The sequence below is a fragment of the Suricata suricatta genome, chromosome 9 (assembly GCF_006229205.1).
Source record: "Suricata suricatta isolate VVHF042 chromosome 9, meerkat_22Aug2017_6uvM2_HiC, whole genome shotgun sequence".
Lineage (NCBI taxonomy): Eukaryota > Metazoa > Chordata > Mammalia > Carnivora > Herpestidae > Suricata > Suricata suricatta.
In genome coordinates this window covers 80,879,865-80,899,936 of record NC_043708.1, presented here as the reverse complement: position 1 = coordinate 80,899,936, position 20,072 = coordinate 80,879,865, and the positions used below count along the sequence as shown (strand labels likewise).

At 45.2% G+C, this 20,072-nt stretch overlaps 2 protein-coding genes across 6 annotated transcripts; one reads left to right on the top strand and one right to left on the bottom strand.

The window, feature by feature from the left end:
* Nucleotides 1–4,801, bottom strand: RPUSD2 (RNA pseudouridine synthase domain containing 2). 2 transcript variants are annotated; one of them, XM_029951165.1, is made up of 3 exons: nucleotides 4,166–4,801; nucleotides 2,322–2,618; nucleotides 1–940 (listed from the first exon to the last, which is right to left on the bottom strand). In XM_029951165.1, the coding sequence occupies exons 1-3, from the start codon at nucleotides 4,784–4,786 to the stop codon at nucleotides 206–208; spliced, it is 1,653 nt and encodes a 550-aa protein (XP_029807025.1). In that variant the 5' UTR covers nucleotides 4,787–4,801; the 3' UTR covers nucleotides 1–205. The 2 variants fall into 2 exon arrangements, with proteins under 2 accessions (XP_029807025.1, XP_029807026.1); XM_029951166.1 differs by having other exon boundaries at nucleotides 4,412–4,801.
* Nucleotides 4,802–9,295: 4,494 nt separating this feature from the next.
* On the top strand, nucleotides 9,296–19,849 carry CCDC32 (coiled-coil domain containing 32). 4 transcript variants are annotated; one of them, XM_029951217.1, is made up of 4 exons: nucleotides 9,296–9,373; nucleotides 11,676–11,931; nucleotides 15,498–15,654; nucleotides 18,917–19,849. In XM_029951217.1, the coding sequence occupies exons 2-4, from the start codon at nucleotides 11,688–11,690 to the stop codon at nucleotides 19,053–19,055; spliced, it is 540 nt and encodes a 179-aa protein (XP_029807077.1). In that variant the 5' UTR covers nucleotides 9,296–9,373; nucleotides 11,676–11,687; the 3' UTR covers nucleotides 19,056–19,849. The 4 variants fall into 4 exon arrangements, with proteins under 4 accessions (XP_029807077.1, XP_029807080.1, XP_029807079.1 ...); XM_029951219.1 differs by having other exon boundaries at nucleotides 9,317–9,373; nucleotides 11,681–11,931; XM_029951218.1 differs by lacking the exon at nucleotides 9,296–9,373 and adding an exon at nucleotides 9,391–9,487.
* The last annotated feature ends 223 nt before the right edge of the window (nucleotides 19,850–20,072 follow it).

The following is a 20,072-nucleotide window of genomic DNA, read 5'->3' as shown; positions in this document are numbered from 1 at the left end:
CCGTTAGAAAAAGGGATGTATTTACAAACCAACAAGCTCCCTAACCCTAGCTAGAGGAGTACAGAAGGAGGTAGCAAGTATAAGCAGATCCTGTAAGAGCCCAACCTCTCTCCTGTAGAAACCCTGAGTACCAGCCCATGAGAGCAGCTCCTACTCCAAGCCCATTCTTCTTCTAGTCCAAGAAGCAGTCCCTCGGCCACAGCCTTCAGTCTTCTTGCCAGTCATCCTGTGCCCAGGTAGGCATGGGTGAAAAGTACTCAAACCCAGGCCCTTTATAACGCAGAGCATGCAGGAACATTACAAGGTCCTGGGGTAAGGGGTCCTGTCGCACCAGCTGGCACTCTGCACAGAGAGGGTCTATCTCTTGATTCACAGCATCTGTTTCGACTGCCTTCTTTGGTGCCAAGGCCATTGTGTTCAGATCCTGAGGGGCTGCCTCAACTGCTCCATCCATCTTCTGGGCAGATGCAGCCAACTCTTCTAGGTGGTCCTTAGCTAACTCTGAGGAGGGAGCTGTAGAGTCCATGAGTCCTGGGGACAGATCACCCTCACAGAGATCTAGCACATCCAGGCTCTGTTTGGCCTGGTGCTCTGCTACAAGGTCCTGAAGCAGTTCCTCATCTGTTTTGGGAATGTGGCCGCCCCGGCCCCGGGATGGACCCCAGGCAACTGAGTTATAGATGGGGTCATTGAGAATGGGGTGGCCCAAGAACTGGAGGTGGACTCGGATCTGGTGAGTGCGGCCTGTGAGTGGACGGCACCGCACCACACTGGAGCGGCCGTTGTAGCTCAGTCTCTGGAACACTGTCTCACAGGGCTTGCCCCGAGTATCTACACGGCACACCCCTACCTTGTAAGACACCACCAAGATGGGCTCCTTGCAGGTCACTTCTTCAGTGGGGAATTCCCCCTCAACCCGGCACACATACTCCTTCTCCAGCTACATAGGAGGAAAGAAGGAGAAAGTCAGCATAAAGCCTAAACTCATAAAGTTCAGGCCCCATACAGTGATAAGAAATGCATCAGTGTCAGACAGAAGAGCATTCAAACCCCAGCTCCACCATTTGCCAGTTTCATGATTCTAGGTACATTACTTAGCCTCTTTAAATCCCATTAACTTGTCTAGAAAACATATGATTAGAAAAACATTTGGGGCACCTGGGTGGCTCTGTCAAGTAAGCATGTCTCAGTTCTGGCTCAAATCATGATCTCAAGGTCTGAGTTTGAACCCCGTGTTAGGCCCTGTGATGACAACTGGGGGCCTGCTTGGGATTCTCTCTCTCTCTCTCTCTCTCTCTCTCTTTTCGCCCCCCCAATAAATAAATATACAAGTTATTTTATTTATTTATTTTAATGTTTTTATTTATTTTTGAGAGACAGAGAGAGATAGCGTGAGCAGGGGAGGATCAGAGTGAAAGGGAGATACAGAATCTGAAGCAAGCTCCAGGCTCTGAGCTAGCTGTCAGCACAGAGCCCGACATGGGGCTCGAACCTACGAACCATGAGATCATGAGCTGAAGCCTGACGCGTAACTGACTGAGCCACCCAGGCACCCCTATACAAATTATTTTAAAACAAGCATTTATCTCACAGGACTGTTAACAAGGACAGTGAGTTAGACTCTTAATGTACTTGGTACTGAACCTGGTACACAGTAAACACTCAATAAATGTATTGCAATCAGAACAAAAATTACAAGCCTCAAGACTACAGTCAGAACCATTTAACTCTTCTCAAGCTTCTTCCAACTTCACCCAGAATTTTTCTACCAAGTAGGCTCTCCTCATAATCTTAAAAAACCTTAGTCATAAAAAAACAAACAAAACCAAAAAACACCTTGGTCAGCCTGTCAGCACTTTAAAACTTAAAAACGGCAAGCTACCAAGAAAGAGTATATATACCATCTCAAAAGATCTTTTGAGGGGCACTTAGATGGCTCAGTCAGTTAAGCGTCCAACTTCAGCTCAGGTCATGATCTCAGGGTTCATGGGTTCAAGCCCCAGGTTGGGCTCTGTGATGGCAACTCAGAACCTGGAGCCTGTCTTTGGATTCTGTGTCTTCCTCTCTCTCTGACCCTCCCCTGCTCACGCACTCTCTCTCTCAAAAATAAAATAAAACATAAAAAATTTTTTTTTTAAATCTTTGATCATAAGAGATAATGAATGACCTGTCTTTGGCATTTTCAGTGTTGACCTTCCTGAAGATAGGAAGACTGGCCAGATAACATGAAGGGCCACTCCAAAAGAACTCCATGACACACTTTTGATACAAAGCATCCGTGAGCCGAGGAAGTAGATGCAGAAGACAAAAGCCGAGCTCACCTGTCGGTCCCGAACCTGCTCATGAATTCTCTCTGAGACAGCCGCCGTCTTGGCAAACATGAGGACACCTGAGGTAAGGCGGTCAAGCCGATGCAGTGGATGTAACTCCTTGAGTTGGTGTTCCTTGCCCAGGATGAAGATGACAGTGTTGTGTCGGAAGCGGCCACACGGGTGAACGGGAATGGAAGAAGGCTTGTCTACAACGACCACATCCTCGTTCTCAGCTAGCAGGCGGATCGGTTCCGCTGTGACCGGTGGCTCATGTCTGTGCACTCTGTTTCGCAAGAAGTCATTGTCCTGCCAATGACAAAGGCAACTCATCAGCCCAGAGGCCAGCAACCTGTAGTCAACTTCACACAGTTTCCTGTTTCTTACTGACACACAATGGTCACAGCACATTCTTAATCAGAAAGTGCCTAGTGTATTCTTATTTTGCAAAAGTAGAGATTGTCACACAGGCAGATAGTAGGGACTGAAAAAATACCAAGATATACAGAAAAATGTTTCGGTGATATTTCTGGGTGGTAGTTTTATGGATTTTTTTGGTTTTGCTCATTTGTATTGTCTCTACAATAAAGTTTTATTTAGAAGCTAAAGCTTTTTTAAAAAATTAAAAAATAAAGGGTAAAGTTTTCTGAAAAAACTTTAGAGGGGGAAAAAACCTCCATTTACTGTGAATTTGAACCTACAATACTAAGATCTAAGTCCAGATATCTGGCCCCTAGACTTGAATTGCCACAGGCCCACTGTGTATCACTTAACTTCTCTGGGTCTCAGTTTCCTCATCTGTAAAATATGAGGGTTAGGCCAGAACTGTACTTCTCAAATTAGGGATAGGGGAGGGGATTCAAAACACTCATTTTCCAAATGCTTAAATCGTCTCCCCCTCACAACCTGGTGCGTCAGTGTTACTGACAGGGGTGTCTGTTAGCTCTTAGCTGTGATGGACTTTTAAAAGGTCAAATCACTGGGCTAAACAATTCCAGTCTCTACTCCTGACATTTCATAATTCTACCTTATCAGGCTCTATGATAAATAATTTTTAAAATGTTTTTAATTTATTTATTGGGGCACCTGGGTGGCTCAGTTGGTTAAGCGTCTGGCTTCTGCTCAGGTCATGATCTAACAGTTCTGTGCTGACAGCTCAGAGCCTGGAGCCTGCTTCAGATTCTGTGTCTCACTCTCTCTCTGCCCCTCCCCTGCTCGCACTCTGTCTCTCAACAATAAATAAATGCAAAACACAAAACACACCGTCAGAGGCTTAACCGACTGAGCCAGTCAGGTACCCTTCTACAATAAATAAGTAGTAGTTTTAAGAACACAGGCTTTGGAGGTGACACTGTTGCCTTACCTCTCTGAAGTTCACTTCAGTTCTGTTTCCTCACAGGTAAAATGAGGTGGCTGGCAATACCTACCCCACAAGGCTGTCATTAGAATTTAATGTTAAGTACATAAAATGCTTACCTCCGTGCGAGCACACAGTAAGGAGACATATATGAGAGGCTCTATTATCACTCTTTGTACAGAGAACTATAATGTAAGATAGCGATCAGTGCCAGTGCCACAAGATAGTGCACAGAAGGAGCTTTGAAAATTCCAACTTCTGTCCCTTGGAAACAAGGAAGCCGCCTGGATGGAAGGGATAAATGGGCTGAGTTTTGAAGCACAGAGGCTACTTCTGCGGAGATGGGACGAGAGAAGGGGGCTAAAAGAGTGTTTCAAGTGAAAGGGAGAATGCTTCAGAATTATCTCGCTTTTACTCCAGTAACTAAGCTCTATTAACTCTGAAAAGACCCCTGCCCCCTTTCCTCGCCCGCTTCCAACCGGCCCCATCAGAACTCCACCTTGAGCACAATGCTCAGGTCCTGTACTGGCTCCTCGTTGAGGTGCAGGCGCCCCGCCCGGACTGCAGCCTCGTAGTAGGCCAGGGGCTGGGCTCGGAATTCGGTGCTGAAGACGTGCAACAAACTGTGGCCCACCCAGCGGCCTTTGCAGTAGGTTCGGAAGTCAAAGTAATACGGCCGCACTTTGCGCAGGCCGCCCTCGAAGTAGTAGCTGGTCTCTGCAAAGTGCTCATCGCCGAAGCTCACCCCTGCCCGCCGCTTCTTCGGGGGTGGCACGACACGCTCCCTGGTGGCGTCTCGTCGCTTCTTACGCTTGCCTGGGCCTGAAGCTGCAACTGGGACCTGCTCCTCGCTCGCTTGGGTCTGCTTCCCGTCCTCCCGGGCCGGTTCCACTCCCAGGCCCACCGGTTCCGGGCTGCCGGAGAGCCGCTCCCCACTCGCGTCGCCACTAACGTCTCCGTTTTGTTGAGAGGGAGCCTTCAGCCCGGCCGCTGCCTCAGCTCCGGTTGAGAATGCTTCCGCCATCGGGAGCCACCCCCAAGAACTGGCAACACGGAGACGCCGGAGGTTGAAGCACACTTGTACGAGAACTGGGAGCCACGGGCGGCCCCTCAGCCGCATGACCGGCAGGCAGGCTCCTTGTTCTGCGTCGCGATCTGAGAACGTCACCGGGCACCAGCCAATCAGCGAGGCCCAGTGCCGAGGCGGGGACTGAGAAGGGAAGGAGTGAGGGAGGGAGTGATTTGAAGAGTGGAGTTGCGAGTTGTGAAGCAGTGGGTGAAAGTGAGTAAGGGAGTGAATTGAATTGAGAGGCTGTGCGAATGACTCACCAAAAGTGTAGATTCCGTGTAGGTATGCGCAAAGTCCATTGGGTCTGGAAAAACGGAAGGAGCTTTACGCAAAACAAATCAGAATGAGGATTGTTAATTTCTGACTCTACTAAGGACCGCCGTGCTGTACACTTTAAAGCATGAATATTATAGTATGTGACTTATGAGTCAATAAAGCTGTTATGTATGTATTTAAAGTCTCTCTCTCTCTTTCTTTCTCTTCTCCTCTCTCTCTCTCTCTCTCTCTCTCTCTCTCTCTCTCTCTCTCTCTCTCTCTCTCTCTCAGCAATGTCTTGGCAGCTATCCTTCCCCCTAACAGTAGAAGAATTAGAGAGCTTCCATTTGCCTTCCATATGCTCCAGTTCTGGAGATTGAAACCGCAAGTGGATCAATAGATGCCTTTGTCAGAGTTCCTAAAAGCAAAATATGAAACCAACCCTGGTTAACTTCATCAGAGAAGGAACTGTTGAAAGGATATTAGGACTTAATAGAATCCGTAAGAGAACTGGAGAATAGGCTCAGAAACAGCCAAATTAAGAGAAGGCAAAGCCTCTGAAAAACAGCCACACAAGGGTAAATAGTATGGAATGTAAGTTAGATTGCAATAAAGTTGGTTTTTTAAAAAATATAATGTTTTTCAGAATGTGTCTGAAGCACAGACAAGGGATGAGGGATTAGAATGTTACAGAGAGGGAGTCCTTGTAGGATTATATAAAGCCTTGCTTCTCAAAATGTGGTGTCTGGATAAGCAAAATGGGAAACACCCAGCAACTTGTTGGAACTGCAGAATCTTGTTCCTTCTTCCCTCCTGAACTACTGAATATGGATCTGTACTTTTTTAATGTTTGTTTTTGAGAGGGGCAGGGTAGGAGAGGCAGAGACAGAGGGAGACAGAATCCGAAGCAGGCTCCAAGCTCTGAAGCTGTCAGCCCAGAGGTCGATGCAGGGCTCGAATTCACAGACTGCAAGATCATGACCTGAACTAAAGTGGGTAGTTTAACAGAATGAGCCACCCAGGTGCCTGAGAATCTGTTTTTTGTTTGTTTGTTTGTTTTAGGAGTGGACAGAGGGAGAGGGAGAAAGAGAATCCTAAGCAGCCTCCACACCCAGCATGGAGGCTGACATAGAGCTTGATCTCACAACTATGAGATCATGACCTGAGCTGAAACCAAGAGTTGGTCGCTTAGCCGAATGAGCCACCCAAATGCCTCTAAAAATTTTAAATTATTATTTTTTATTTTTAGAGAAAGAAAGAGAGTGCAGGCAGGGGAGGGGCAGAGAGAGAGAGGGAGAGAGAGAGAGAGAGAGAGAGAGAGAAAATCCCAGGCAGGCTCCGCACTGTCAGTGCAAAGCCTGATGTGGGGGCTCAAACTCATGAACCATGAGATCATGACCTGAGCCAAATAAAGAGTTAGATGCTTAACCACTGACTGAACCACCCAGGCGCCCCAAGAATCTGTATTTTAACAAGATTCTCAGATGATTTGTCTGCATATTAACGTTTGAGAAGCACTGGCATAGACCATGAAGAGTAGACATTTGTCATACTCTCTGGATATCCAGCATCTTTATAACACTCTTCTTTTATGCGAGGAATTTCCAACATTATAAGTACTGCCTCCAATGATGTGGATGGAGCTAGAGTGTATTATACTAAGTGAAATAAGTCAATCAAAGAAAGACAAATGTCATATGTTTTCACTTACATGTGGTATTTAAGAAACAAAACAGATGAACATATGGGAAGGGGGGAAGAGGAGAGGAAAGCAAATCATGAGAGACTCTTAATGATAGAGAATAAACTATGGGTAGATGGAGGGAGGTGAGGGAGATGGGCTAGATGAATGATGAGTACCAAGGAGGGCACTTATTGTGATGAGCATAGGATGTGGTATGTAAGTGATGAATCACTGAACTCTACTCCTGAAACCAATATTGAATAACATGTTTAAAAATTAAATAAAATTTGGGGCACCTGGGTGGCTCAGTCGGTTAAGCCTCCGACTTCAGCTCAGGTCATGATCTCACGTTTGTGGGTCCGAGTCCCGCATCAGGCTCTGTGCTGACAGCTTCATGGGGTGCCCAGGTGGCTCAGTCAGTAGAGCGGCCAGCTTTGGCTCAGGTCATGATCTCACAGTTTGTGGGTTCGGGCCCGCTTCAGGCTCTGTGCTGACAGCTAGCTCAGAGCCTGGAGCCTGCTTCTGATTCTGTGCCTCCCTCTCTCTCTTCCCCTCCCTGCTCATGCTCTGTCTCTCACTGTCTCAAAAATAAATAATAAAACATTTTTAAAAATTAAAAAAAATAAAATTAAATAAAAATTAAATAAAAATTTAAAAATGTATAGCCTCCAAGAGGTGTAAGCCAGAAACTGGCCTTCCCAGATTCCCTTGCATTTTGGGCTTTCATCACCTGGGCTCCACTGATCAGGCAGGGCCTGTGGTTCAGAGGCACACAGGAGAGGTAGCAGGCACAGTTTAGAACCCATGTGTGACAAGATAGCATTAGAAACATTTGATTTGTTTCCTTTTTTTTTTTAATTTAAAAAATGTTTATTTGAGAGAGATAGAGAATGGGAAAGGAGCAGAGAGAGAGAGGTGGACACAGAATCCAAAGCAGGTTCCAGGCTCTGAGCTATCAGCACAGAGCCCGATGCAGGGCTTGAACCCATGAACCACGAGATCATGACCTTAGCTGAAGTCAGGCACTTACTTAACCAACTGAGCCATCCAGGTGCCCCTGGAAACATCTGATTTGTAGACCTAACAGTGGGGGATTCTTAATGTCCAGTGCTCAGTCAGCAATGCCAGCTGCAGTGTCTACGTTCAAAGGCATTGAGATATTCCCTGAGCAGTCCCTCAGTGAAGTTTAGACACTGTTCCTTGCTGTATAGACCCCACGCCTCACTCTGTGGCCCATCTTGAGATTTTGTGCTCTACTTAATATCCTTTAATCCTGTATTATATAATAATCATTAGCCACATGTGGGTATTTAAATTTACATTAAGTAAAATGAAAGAAAATTTAAAATTCAGTTTTTCAGTTGCACAAACTGCATTTCAAGTGCTCAATAGCCACAAACTACTGACTACCTTTTTTTAAAAAAAGTATTTATTTATTTTGAGAGAGAAAGAGAGCATGCACAAGCATGCAAGCAACTTTGGACACATATACAGGCTTTATCCTCAGCCAAGTTACATCTACTGTTGGTTGGCTAATGTTTTTTTTTTTTTTTCACATGTTTCTTTGAGAGAGAGTAACCACCCCAGGAATTGGGGTGGAGAGGTGGGGGGAGGAAGGTTGCATCTTAGGGAACTGATAATCCCTGAAAGATATCAAAGGTCATCTCTCCTTTTAAAAAGTCTTCCTGGGGCGCCTGCGTGGCTCAGTCGGTTAAGCCTCCGGCTTCGGCTCAGGTCAGATCTCACGTTCGTGGGTTCGAGCCCCGCGTCGGGCTCTGTGCTGGCAGCTAGCTCAGAGCCTGGAGCCTGCTTCCGGTTCTGTGTCTCCTTCTCTCTCTGCCCCTTCCCCTCTCATGCTCTGTCTCTCTCTTTATTAAAAAAAAAAAAAAAAAAAAAAAAAAAAGCCTTCCTGACACACTCCCATGACACCTTCTCCTTTACATACACCAGCCACACTTCTGTCATATCTTTTGTAACTCTTTGCTGTTATTTGTAAAATTGTCTGCCCCCATGGTGCCCACCCTTCTATACTTAGCTGTAAAGACCTCTTGGACCCCTACCAACTTTTATTTGTCTTGAATTCTCGTTAACACAATGCCTGGAACACAAGGGGGGCTCGGTGTCTATTGACAAAATGAATAAGAAAAAGCTTCATAACTTGGCATTAGGGGCCTGGGTCTCCTGTTGAGGATAAGGAAAGTAGTCGTGTCCATCACCGTATGAGCCACTGAAGTACTTTAATTTGGGTGGCAAAGGGCTGAAATTTTCACAGATAAAACACCAGCCCAGAGAATTGCCCAGGAGGTGAATTTGCTCATGGAACCAAGAAAATCTCAAAAGGCCTTGGCATCTGTGCTTCCCTATCCGAGAAGGGGATGGGCGGAGGGCGCTGTCCGTGCGCCAGGAATGCCCAAATGCGTTTGGAATCTACCTGTCCCAGGAAAGGTGAGAGCCCTGGTCCAGCGACTCTCCTGTTTCCCGGCAACAAGTCCCGCCTACCTCTTTCACTCACTCGGCTCCTCACTTCCTCACTTAGTTGAGCTACCCTCAACCAATCGACGCACAGAACATCGACAGGATGGGCAGTAGTTGGAGGACTCCCGGGATCCATCACTCGGAGACTCCGCCCCCCATTTCTTCACAGCCTTCAGCGACGGAACTGAGCCGAGCGTTTGTGGGCTCCTGGGCAGGCGGTTGCGGTAGGTGAAGAGGGGCAAGGGTGCCTGCCGTTTTAGATCCTAGGCCCGGGTCCTATCCCGGGATACCACAGAGGAACTTCGGGGCCTGATCTTATCGCTCACCCAGTCATTGAGGTCAGAGTGACGGAGGCCCGGGTATAGACATTGGGATTGCCGGGGCTATTCTGGACTTCCTAGAGAAGAGGGGGAGGGCTGGGGCTCCAGTGCGAGCAAAGTTTTGGTTTGGGTGGGTTCAAGCGACTTTGGGTTGGGGGTGGAGGTTCACTGGAACCCTGGCATCGATTCATCCAGGGCCTCTGTGACATTTCTGTGCCTTTTACTTCTGGGCCCTTGCGCTGGCTGGGCTCTCTCTCCTGGAATTATTCAGACGTTACCCTAGTTAGCCGTCCTAATCTCAAAGGTCCTTCCTGAGAGGAGGTGTCAACCCATCCTGTATGACTAGATAGTTATGAAAGCACCAGCAGCGAGGTATTGGATAAGAACATGGATTTTGGAGCTGCAGAGGTGTGGTTTCCCATTAAGGAATCACTATATATATCTATATATCTATATATCTATATATCTATATCTATATCTATATCTATATCTATATCTATATATATCAGTAAGGTACCCTAGACTTGTTATCCTTCTGATCCTCAGTTTCTTTATCTGTAAACTGATGGAAAGGCCTCTTCCAGTGTTTCTATTAAAATAACAACTTATAAAATAAGGTATATAGCCTAGCTTCTACATGTAACGAGCACATGGGGCTTTGCCTATGACATTACTCTCTGACAGTGTTCACCAAACATCATTTTACTATCCTTGGGTCTATGAAACTGTCCAAGGCCTTTAGTCCATGTCCTATGGAAACCAAATTTAGTTGGCTGAGAACAGAATGATTGCATTTTGGAGATCTTTGGAGGAAAGTGCAGAATGGTTGTCTCCACTGGAAATGTCCTGGACATTTCTTTGTGTGTGTGTGTGGGTGTGGGGGTGGGTGGGTGGCTGTGTGTTAAAACATACATAATGTGGGGCACTTGGGAGGCTCAGTTGGTTAGGTGTCCAATTTTGGCTCAGGTCATGATCTCGTGGTTCATGAGTTGGAGCCCTGCATAGGACTTGTGCTGACAGCTCAGAGCCTGAAGCTTGCTTTGGATTCTATGTCTCACTCTCTCTCGGCCCATCCCCTACTAATACTCTGTCTCTCTTTGACTCTCAAAAATAAATAAATGTAGGGGAAAAAAACCCATACATAACGTAAAATTGGCCATTTTAATGATCTAAAATTTTTAAAAATATTTATTTATTTATTTACTTATATAGGGAGAAGTGAAGAGGGAGAGAGACCAAATAGGTTCCGTGCTCAGTGCAGAGCCTGACTTGGGGCTCAGTTCTACAACCGTGAGATTGCGAGTTGAGCTGAAATCAAGAGTTGGATAGTTAACTGACTGAGCCACCCAGTGCCCCTAAAATTGTAAATTTTTATTTTTAGAGAGAGAGGGTGAGTGGGGGAGAGGGGCAGAGGGAGAGAGAGACAGTTCCAAGCAGGCTCAGTGCTGTCAGCTCTGAACCCAATGGGGGGCTTGATCTCATAATCTGGGATCAGGGACCTGGGCTGAAATCAAGAGACACTCAACTGACTGAGCCACCTAGGTGGCCCTTGTTTTAATCATTTTTAAGTGGCACAGTTCAGTGGCACTCATATGGGTGTGCAGCCATCATGATTATCCATCTCTGGAACAAAACCGCTGGCAATCACCATTCTATATTCTGTCTCTATAAATTTGCACTAGGTACTTCATATAAGTAGAGTCATTCAATATTTGTCCTTTTGTGTCTGAGTTGAGAAATTCCATTTTTAAAAACAGACTTTATTATGAAAATAACTTGAGTGCCAAGCCAGAAGAGGAACCCAACTGCCCTTTTGTCATCTTTATATCTGTAGTATAGGAATCTAACAAAAGACATTTTAAGTTTAGAGAAACTTTTTTTTCCTCATTTTTAAATGTTTTATTATTGATAGAGAGACATAGAGCATGCGCAGGGTAGGGCCAGAGAGAGAGGAGGAGACACAGAATCTAAAGCAGACTCCAGGCTCCGAACAGTTAGCATAGAGCCCAATGCAGGGCTTGAACTCACAAATGGTGAGATCGTGACCTGAGTCCAAGTCGGATGCTTAATGGACTGAGCCACACAGGCACCCCTAGAGAAACTTCTTTAAAGACTATTACCTTCCTTCAGTAGGTAAACAAATATATGAGTACTGAATACTTATACTGTATCCTTAAAGCCTGTCCTTACAATTTTGTTTTTCCAGCTCAGATTCCAAATGAAAATGTTTGAGAGCATTGAGTCTACAGCCACAAAATCTGGTCCTGATCTTTGGGCTGAAATCTGTTCCTGTCTGCCAAATCCTGACCAAGAAGATGGTGCCGACAATGCCTTCTCAGACTCCTTTATGGATTCTTACCCTGCAGGCACAGGCCAGAGGGAGGCCCCAGAGTTTACTGATCAGCCAGCTATAAAGCCTTGGGCTCCCTTGCAGGATTCAGAAGTATATTTAGCATCTCTAGGTGAGTTAAATGACTTTTTTTTTAATCAGAAGCTGGTGGTTTTAAGGAAGCATGTTGAAGTTATATCAAACCTGGTTTCTTTTATTTATTTAATATATTTAATGTGCATTTATTTTTGAGAGAGAGAGGGAGACAGAACATGAGCGGGGAATGGGTAGAGAGAGAGGGAGACACAGCATCTGAAGCAGGCTCCAGGCTTCGAACTGTCAGCACAGAGTCTGATGCCAGACTCGAAACCATAAACTGCAAGATCATTACCTGAGCCAAAGTCAGACTGAGCCAGCCAGGCACCCCTCAAGCCTGGTTTCTAATCTTAATTATTATTACTATCATTGTTTATTCTTATTTTATTTATTTATTTTTGATGTTTATTTTTGAGAGAGAGAGACAGAGTGTGAGCAGAGGAGGGGCAGAGTGAGAGAGAGATAGAGAAAGAAACAGAATCCAAAGCAGGCTCCAGGCTCTGAGCCATCAACATAGAGCCTGATTTGGGGCTTGAACTCAAGAACTGTGAGATCATGACCTGAGCTGAAGTCAGATGCTTAGCCAACTGAGCCACCCAGGTGCCCCATTATCATTATTTTTTAATGTTTATTTATTTTTGAGAGAGATTGTGTATGCATGTGAGTAGGAGGAGGGACAGAGAAAGAGGAGAGAGAGAATCCCAAGCAAAGCAGGGTCCGTGTTGTCAGCACTGTGCCAGACACAGGGCTTGATCTCATGAACTCTGAGATCATGACCTGAGCCGAAGTGGGATGCTTAACCGACTGAGCCACCCAGGCGCCCCCATTTCTTGGCATTCTGTACAACCCTCTTGCCTACTGTTGGTGGCCCATGTATTTAGATAACTCAAAAGTATCAAACATCATGCCATCCTGAAAGAAAAGGTCATGGCCCCAGAGCTGCATGTGGATTTCTGATGAAACTATTATATTGAAACACTGTTGTACTAAAAAACTGTTATATTAAATAGGTTGATTGTTGGAATGGGGACCATGTTGACATAAAATTCATTCTACCTCGTTAGTCATTTAATTTTTTAATATTTCCCGAGCACATCTTCTGTATCCTTAAGTATTAATATTTAGAGAGACTCCAAATACAGGAAAGAGATTCAGATTGTCCCATGCAAGGGGAAAGAAAATTATCAGTCTTGGGCAGTAATTGCTTTAGACCTGTGGTATCCTTTTATTAAACACCCATGAGACTCATCTATGTGTTACAAAACCAAATCTGGGAATAATTATTTAAGGAAGGAAAGGAAATTCAGGAAGCAGCTTTTGAGGAAGGACAGAAGGAAGAGTCAGAATAGTGTTTACATGATCTGTTAGAAAAGGATATGAGAAAAACACAAGTGGAGTGATGGGTAATGACAACCATAAGGGTGTAATGTGAAATTTATCAGGAACCCACCAAAGTTAGGATAGTAATACTTGTAGCCTTCAGCCCTGGCTGAGGAGGGTGACAGTTGTGTTCTTTTTGGTTTGTTTGTTTGTTTGTTGAGAGAGAGGGCACAAGTGAGTGAGGGGCAGAGAGAGAGAGAGAGAGAAAGAGAGAGAGAGAGAGTCCCATGAGGGGCAAAGAGGGAGGGAGAAAGAAGAGGGGCCCACACAGGCCTATGTTTTATCCAAAGCAGGGCTCATGTTCACCGGATGTAGGACTCATGCTCACTCACCGCGGGGCTTGAGCTCACCTGATGTTGGACTCACGAACTGTGTGATAATGACCTGAACCCAAGTCAGATGCTTAACGACTGAGTCACACAGGCACCCCTCTTTTTTTTTTAATATTTATTTGGAGGGGGGGGGGTAAGGAGCGTGGGGGGGGGGGAAGCCCGACATAGGGCTCCATCCTACAAATTGTGAGATCATGACCTGAGCTGAAATCAAGAGTCAGATGCTTAACCGACTGAGCCACCCAGGTGCGCCAGACAGTTCTCTTCTGTGGTGGTCACAACATCTGCTTAATGATGATAAAGAAAAGAAGCAACTGTCTGAGAAAGCTAGAGAACCACATCCTGCAGCTTGTTGGTACTCTGTGCCCAGGGGATGTAAGAAACTTTTGTGGATTTGGTGATGATTTGATTGGTCAAGACTGGTTTGGGAAGTTAAAACTCCACCAATCTTTTCTAAAATCAGTTAAGAAGATGATTATGGGGCTCCTGGCTGGGTCAGTAGAGCATGGGACTCTTGATCTAGGGGGTTGTAAGTCTGGGCCCTGTGATGAGTGTAGAGATTACTTAAAAATAAAATCTTAAAAAAAGTAAAATCTTGGGGCACCAGAGTGGCTCAATGGGGTTAAGCATCTGATTTCAGCTCAGGTAGATGAAGTGGCCTGTGTAGAAATGAAAACAGGGGCGCCTGGGTGGCTCAGTTGGTTAAGTGACCGACTCTTGATTTCAGCTCAGGTCATGATCTCACAGTTTGTGAGAGAGAGCCCATGTCAGGCTCTGAGCTGAGCCTGCTTGGGATTCTATCTTCCTCTCTCTCCCTCCTTCTCCTCTGCTCTCTCCTTCTCTTTCTCTCTTCCTCTCCAAATAAATAAGTAAATATTTAAAAAAATGAAAAGAGGAGGCACCTGGCTGGCTTATTTGGAGGCGTTTGCAACTCTTGATCTCAGGATCCTAAGTTCCAGCCCCACATTGGGTATAGAGATTACTTTAAATAAATAAAGTTTAAAAAAGAATAAATGAAAACAGGATTGCAAATCATAAAGTTTCTGTTTGGGTCTGGGCTTGATATTCCCCACTCCCCCTTCCAGAAGGCCATCATTGACCCATTTATTATAGTTGAAGGCAAGATTGAATTAAGGCAGAAGGCAAATGGTGATACCTTTCCTTCCATCCTTCAGTTATTCAACAATTACACTTAAAATGCAAAGGAGGATAAGTAAACATCTATCATCAGGAAGTCATGTATCCACTCACTGGAAATACAAGATGTTTTTATCAGGTTCCAACATCCAGGCCACAAGCTGAGTAGCTTTAAAAAACGTTGCGAGATTGTTTTTCTTTTATGGAGAAATTAATCACACATAGAGATCTTCAAGGTCTCTGATTATTGAGTTTCCATCAAATCAGTGTTAGTGTCTGATGAACCACTGGATCTTTCATCATTTTCTCTAATTCTTTCTCACGAAGTTTGGAGACTATTTTGTGGCATTGTAACAAAAAGAAAAACCATTTACTCCTCAGAGAGACTATTTTCAAGGAGTTGACACATGTCAAGCCAGAGAAACACGTAATTCCTTAGAGAGAAACCTGCTGGCTTCTGTGATTTCAAAGAAGGCATGCCACTGATTTATTTATGAGAGCCTATGGCTTTTTCCCTTTCCGAGGTTAAACATTTATTGGATACAATCCAGAGTTAAGACACTGTGAAGGAAAAAGAAAAATGTACATTTCCCTTTACCTGTCCTCAAAAAAAAAAAAAAAAGAGGTGAGCTCTTTTGCAGGGAGTGTGAATATACTCATCAGTGAGAGAATTTTTAAATTGTCATGTTGCATTGTAGATTTAGTTTCATTTTATACTCACTTTCCTTATTAATTTCTCCTTTTCTCTTTTTAGAGAAGAAACTGAGAAGAATCAAAGGTTTAAATCAGGAATTAACTTCTAAGGACATGCTTCGAACCTTGTCCCAAGCCAAGAAGGAATGCTGGGACCGATTCCTCCAGGAGAAGTTAGCATCAGAGTTCTTTGTGGATGGATTTGATTCTGATGAGAGGTAATTGATTCTCAGTCCAGGTCCTGGCGACAGTATTTCACTGAGGGCATTTCTCTTCGTCAAAAGAATTCAGGGAGAGTGACATTTGAGTCCAGATATTGGTTGATATCACATCAGCTTTTCTGGGCTCAAAAATCATCCTTTTTTTTTTTTTAAATGTTTTTATTTTTGAGAAACAGCGCGAGCAGGGGAGGGTCAGAGAGAGAGGGAGACGCAGAATCTGAAGCAGGCTCCAGGCTCGGAGCTAGCTGTCAGCACAGAGCCCAACGCGGGGCTTGAACCCACGAACCATGAGATCATGACCTGAGCCGAAGCCGGAAGCTGGACACTTAACTGACTGAGCCCCCAGTCTCCCCAAAATCATCCTTTTTAAGGTTGCTCTCTTTGCTCTTGGCCCAGTAGCGGATTTTTGATAGTATTTTTGTAAAAAAGCAAATACTCCACCTACATCTTGACCACAGATTGAGCAGAATTGAGGATAAAGCATTGTCTTCATTTCCAAGTATACAATGTGCTTGAGAAAGTAGTAGCCAAACAGCAACTGGAACAGTACCTTATCTGTGACTCCCTTTTGCCTTACAGAGTTTCTGTCACAAATTTGTATAGACTAAATGAATGAATTTCTTAAGCATCTACTGTGTGAAGGCACTGTGCTCGATGGGGGTGCCGGGGCAAAGATGATGTGAAGAAGTTTTAGAGGCCCTTTTTTTTCTGGTCTGCATAATCCTTTGGGAGAGATGATAAATGTATATAAAGATGAACCTAACAAAATAAGGCAGCCTAAGAAAAGAGCCGGGTGGGTGAGCGGAAGTGATGGCACGCTCTGGGAGCTGAGAGACCACTGAGCTCTCTGTGGGCTCTGGTGTTTGTGCCAGAGACGGCAGGACCTTAACAGTATCTGCAGAGGGTGCCGGATGCAGAGAAGAGGAGCGGGCATTCTGCCACAAAGAATGGTGCCCGACACCCAGGAGAGTGGCTCTGCCACTCGTTGGCCGTGTGTCCTTGAGGAAATAACCTGTGTGTGCCTCAGTTTCCTGTTCTTAAAGCAGGAAGTGTAGCTCTTACCTCTTGGGTTGTTTTGAGGGTGAAATGAGTTACTGTGTACAAAGTGCTTAAAATACTTTGTGTCACTCCCACTCACCTGGCTCTTTTCTTAGGCTGCCTTATTTGTTAGGTTCATCATTATATATATTTGTCATCCCTCCCCAAATAGTCCATGGAGACCAAAAAAAAGGGGTCTCTAAAACTTCTAAAACTAGAACAGACCTGGCCCCTGGTAAGCACTATGTAAATGTTAGCTATTATCATTGGTCCTGATGGAATTTTAAAGTTCAGTAAGAAGGGGCACCTGGGTGACTCAGTCAGTTAAGTCTCTGACTTTGGCTCAGGTTATGATCTCACAGTTTGTGAGTTCGAGCCCCATGTCAGGCTCTGTGCTGCTAGCTCAGAGGTTGGAGCCTGCTTCAGATTCTGTGTGTCCCTCCCTCTGTGCCCTTCTCATGCTCACCTCTATCTGTCTTTCTCAAAAATAAGTACACATTTAAAAAAATTACAAAAAATAAAGTTCAATAGTAAATTATTCAAAATAACTAGTGAGGGAAGTAAAACCCTGAATTTTAAACAAAAGTGAGCCTGATGTGGGGCTTGAACTTGCGAGCTGAGCTGTCAGATCATGACTGGAGCCGAAGTCAGATGCTTAACCAACTGAGCCACCGGCGCCCCTACATTTTGCTTTTTAATTTATAAAGTACTTTTACTTACATTATCTTAAATATTGCATTGGCGTGCCCCCAGATTCTTCAGAAATCAGTGTGGCATCTAAAGCCAAGCCCTCTACCTATCCTCTGAGGGTTCAGAAAATAATACACATTTTGCTCTTTTCTGTCTCTAAAGACTCAACCCCATTGAGCCTTCAACAGCCCCAAACACAAGACTTGACGATGCATACATTCCCAACCCACTAATAACTTGGTATTCGATTCTTGCTCCCCTTGAATATTTGCTTCCTCTCCAATTCTGAGAAGAAAAGACAAAATTTTCTCCTGCATAATTCTCAAGTAGGAATTCTTTTTCTTTGAAATCAAACCAACACCAAAGCTCAAGTTCATGTTTCTGTGTCTTTATCAGTACCTAAAATGATGTGATGTTCCCTTTTCTATAGAAGCAATTAAAACAAAAGTGTAGTCGTTGAAGATTAAATGCCCCTGGAGAGCCTAAGTCCCCTGCGCTGTGGGCACTTGCTTCCCAGGCTCCATCTGTGGGAACACTTCTATCAGTGTGAGAACAAGCACACCAGAAACAGTAGATTTGCATTTATTTGCAGACTTCGTTTATGCTTTAAACAGAGGCCATTTTGTAGTGGAATTGTGTGGTTCTTCATGTATGTTAAGGCCAGGTAGGTGACCCTCATCCTGGTGTGCTCTTGGCACAGGAATAATGGGCTGAGAAATCAGTCCTATTGTCTACACCAGGATTCCCCCATTTTCGGTGTCTAAAATCTGCTGGTGATGGCTTTACTTCTCGGCTTGAGACTTTGGGCTACTGAAGAGCATAGAATAAGGTTTATCTTATTTGTGGTCATTTATAGTTCACCATGAGTATCTAATAAGCTTTAGAGTGGAGGATCTTGGGTAATTAAGGAAGGTGGGAGGGGGCACTTCCCCCCTCTGCACAGATGCAAACAAAAAAAAGAGCCCTCTGACATAGTGGCTATTTCTTTGTGGGAGAAATTGCTGTGCAGATGTTTCCATCTTGGGGACTTGCTATAGGATGAAGCAAACAAACAAAAACCCCACAAAAATGGTGCTTAGTGCCACTAAGCACCCTAAGTATAGTCAAGCCTCAGACTGCCTCAGGTATAGGAGGTTTCAAGATGCTCCACTAATAGTTTGCTATTATTTGAACGTTTCTTCCCTCTGACAGTCTCTCTCCACTCCAGTTTCGAGGAAGAAAAGCCAGGACTGAGGCATAAGCTCTTCAGCTATTCCCGTCAAGCCTTCAAGCCTTTGGAGGCTCTGCATTTGAAGGGGGCCTGGCGCTGCTTATAGCCCAAGTGCCCACTAGGGGGTAAATTATGCTGCTGCGCTGCCAGGATGCACAGCTGTCAGAGGAGGATCGTCATTCTCCCCGTCAGCAGTGAAAAACAATTGTAGGAAGAAATTGGTGGTGGGCGGGAAGGCAGCATTTGAGTAACTGAGATAATCATTAAGTCATTAATCAGCCGGATCTGACGCGGCCGCCCTTTTCTCCTGCTCTCTCCTAGCACCTTGGAACATTTCAAGAGGTGGCTCCAGCCAGATAAAGTAGCCATCAGTACAGAGGAGGTCCAGTATCTGATTCCTCCAGAGTCCCAGGTCGAGAAGCCAGCGGCCGGGGAGGAGCCAGCGGCAGCGCCACAGTAAATCCGGCACACACACGCCCAGCAGCTGCCTCGGGTCCAGAGGGAACAGCGGAGCAGCAAGGAGAAACCTAAGGAGGGAGGGTAGCCCGCCCTCCCACTCACCAAAGCCAGCAGCTGTGGGGCCCTGAGGACTGGCTTGGGGCTGGCATGTGTGACTGTCCTGGATAAAGTGACTGACCCGGCACGTGCTGGATCAAAATACCGCTTTTCTCTGTGTCTCATACCTTGCCTGAGCTCAGTTGCTCCAGGTGAGAAGTCTGCTAAGGATCTAGTGAAGGAGCAAGTATGAAAACATTTGTAGAAACTGATACCCTTGTGTAGAATATATAAGCTAAGTGAGCCATATTTTTTCTTGCCTCTTCTGGATGTTCCTGCCTGGACCCCAAGCATTCCCTTGGTTCACTGTCAGGGGTGAGTGAGGCCAAGGAGAATCAGGTCTGCCTCACCCCATGTGGGGCTCCTTTAAGTTTGTAATAAATAGAGGGACTTTAGGAATTGAGGCCGCACTTTTCCTTTGTCTCATTTGTTCCTTGTGGAGAAAAGGGACACAAGTGTGAAAACCTGGGTGTTTGTGTGTATATTTTTTATTTCATGCATGGTTTTGCCGCTAACTCCCTCTTGCACTTAGAAAGGGCCAAGCTTCAAATTAGACTTGTAAATTTGGTATTGGTGTCTGACACCCTTCTGAACAGTTCCCAGCCTCTCGTGGCAGCTTTCGTGGCTGGGCCTGTGCTTCCCTGTTTATTGTGTTCTTGTTCAGGCCGTGTTGTCTACATAAAGTTTTTCCAAAGAGAACAGCTGTGTGTGTGGTGCTCTTGAACTGCTTCTCCCCCAGAGAGATGCTCCCAGGCAGTGGGGAGGTAAAGACAAGTATTTGATGATGCGGGAGAACTGATAACCTTTGCCAGCCTTCTGTTTTTGACCTGAACCCTCCAACAAGCCAAACCTTAGCTCAGTGCTCTTAGGGTAGGATTCTGTGACCAGATTTCTGCAGCTCTGGCCCCATGGAGCTTTTTCC

Excerpts from the sequence above, each read along its gene's own strand:
- RPUSD2 (XM_029951165.1), bottom strand. The coding sequence starts at position 4,786 with ATGCGGCTGAGGGGCCGCCCGTGGCTCCCAGTTCTCGTACAAGTGTGC. Across the intron at positions 2,619-4,165 it reads ACCTGAGCATTGTGCTCAAG|GACAATGACTTCTTGCGAAA; the intron begins GTGGAGTTCTGA and ends TGTCATTGGCAG. Across the intron at positions 941-2,321 it reads AGCAGGTTCGGGACCGACAG|CTGGAGAAGGAGTATGTGTG; the intron begins GTGAGCTCGGCT and ends CCTCCTATGTAG.
- CCDC32 (XM_029951217.1), top strand. The coding sequence starts at position 11,688 with ATGAAAATGTTTGAGAGCATTGAGTCTACAGCCACAAAATCTGGTCCT. Across the intron at positions 11,932-15,497 it reads AGTATATTTAGCATCTCTAG|AGAAGAAACTGAGAAGAATC; the intron begins GTGAGTTAAATG and ends TTCTCTTTTTAG. Across the intron at positions 15,655-18,916 it reads GGATTTGATTCTGATGAGAG|CACCTTGGAACATTTCAAGA; the intron begins GTAATTGATTCT and ends GCTCTCTCCTAG.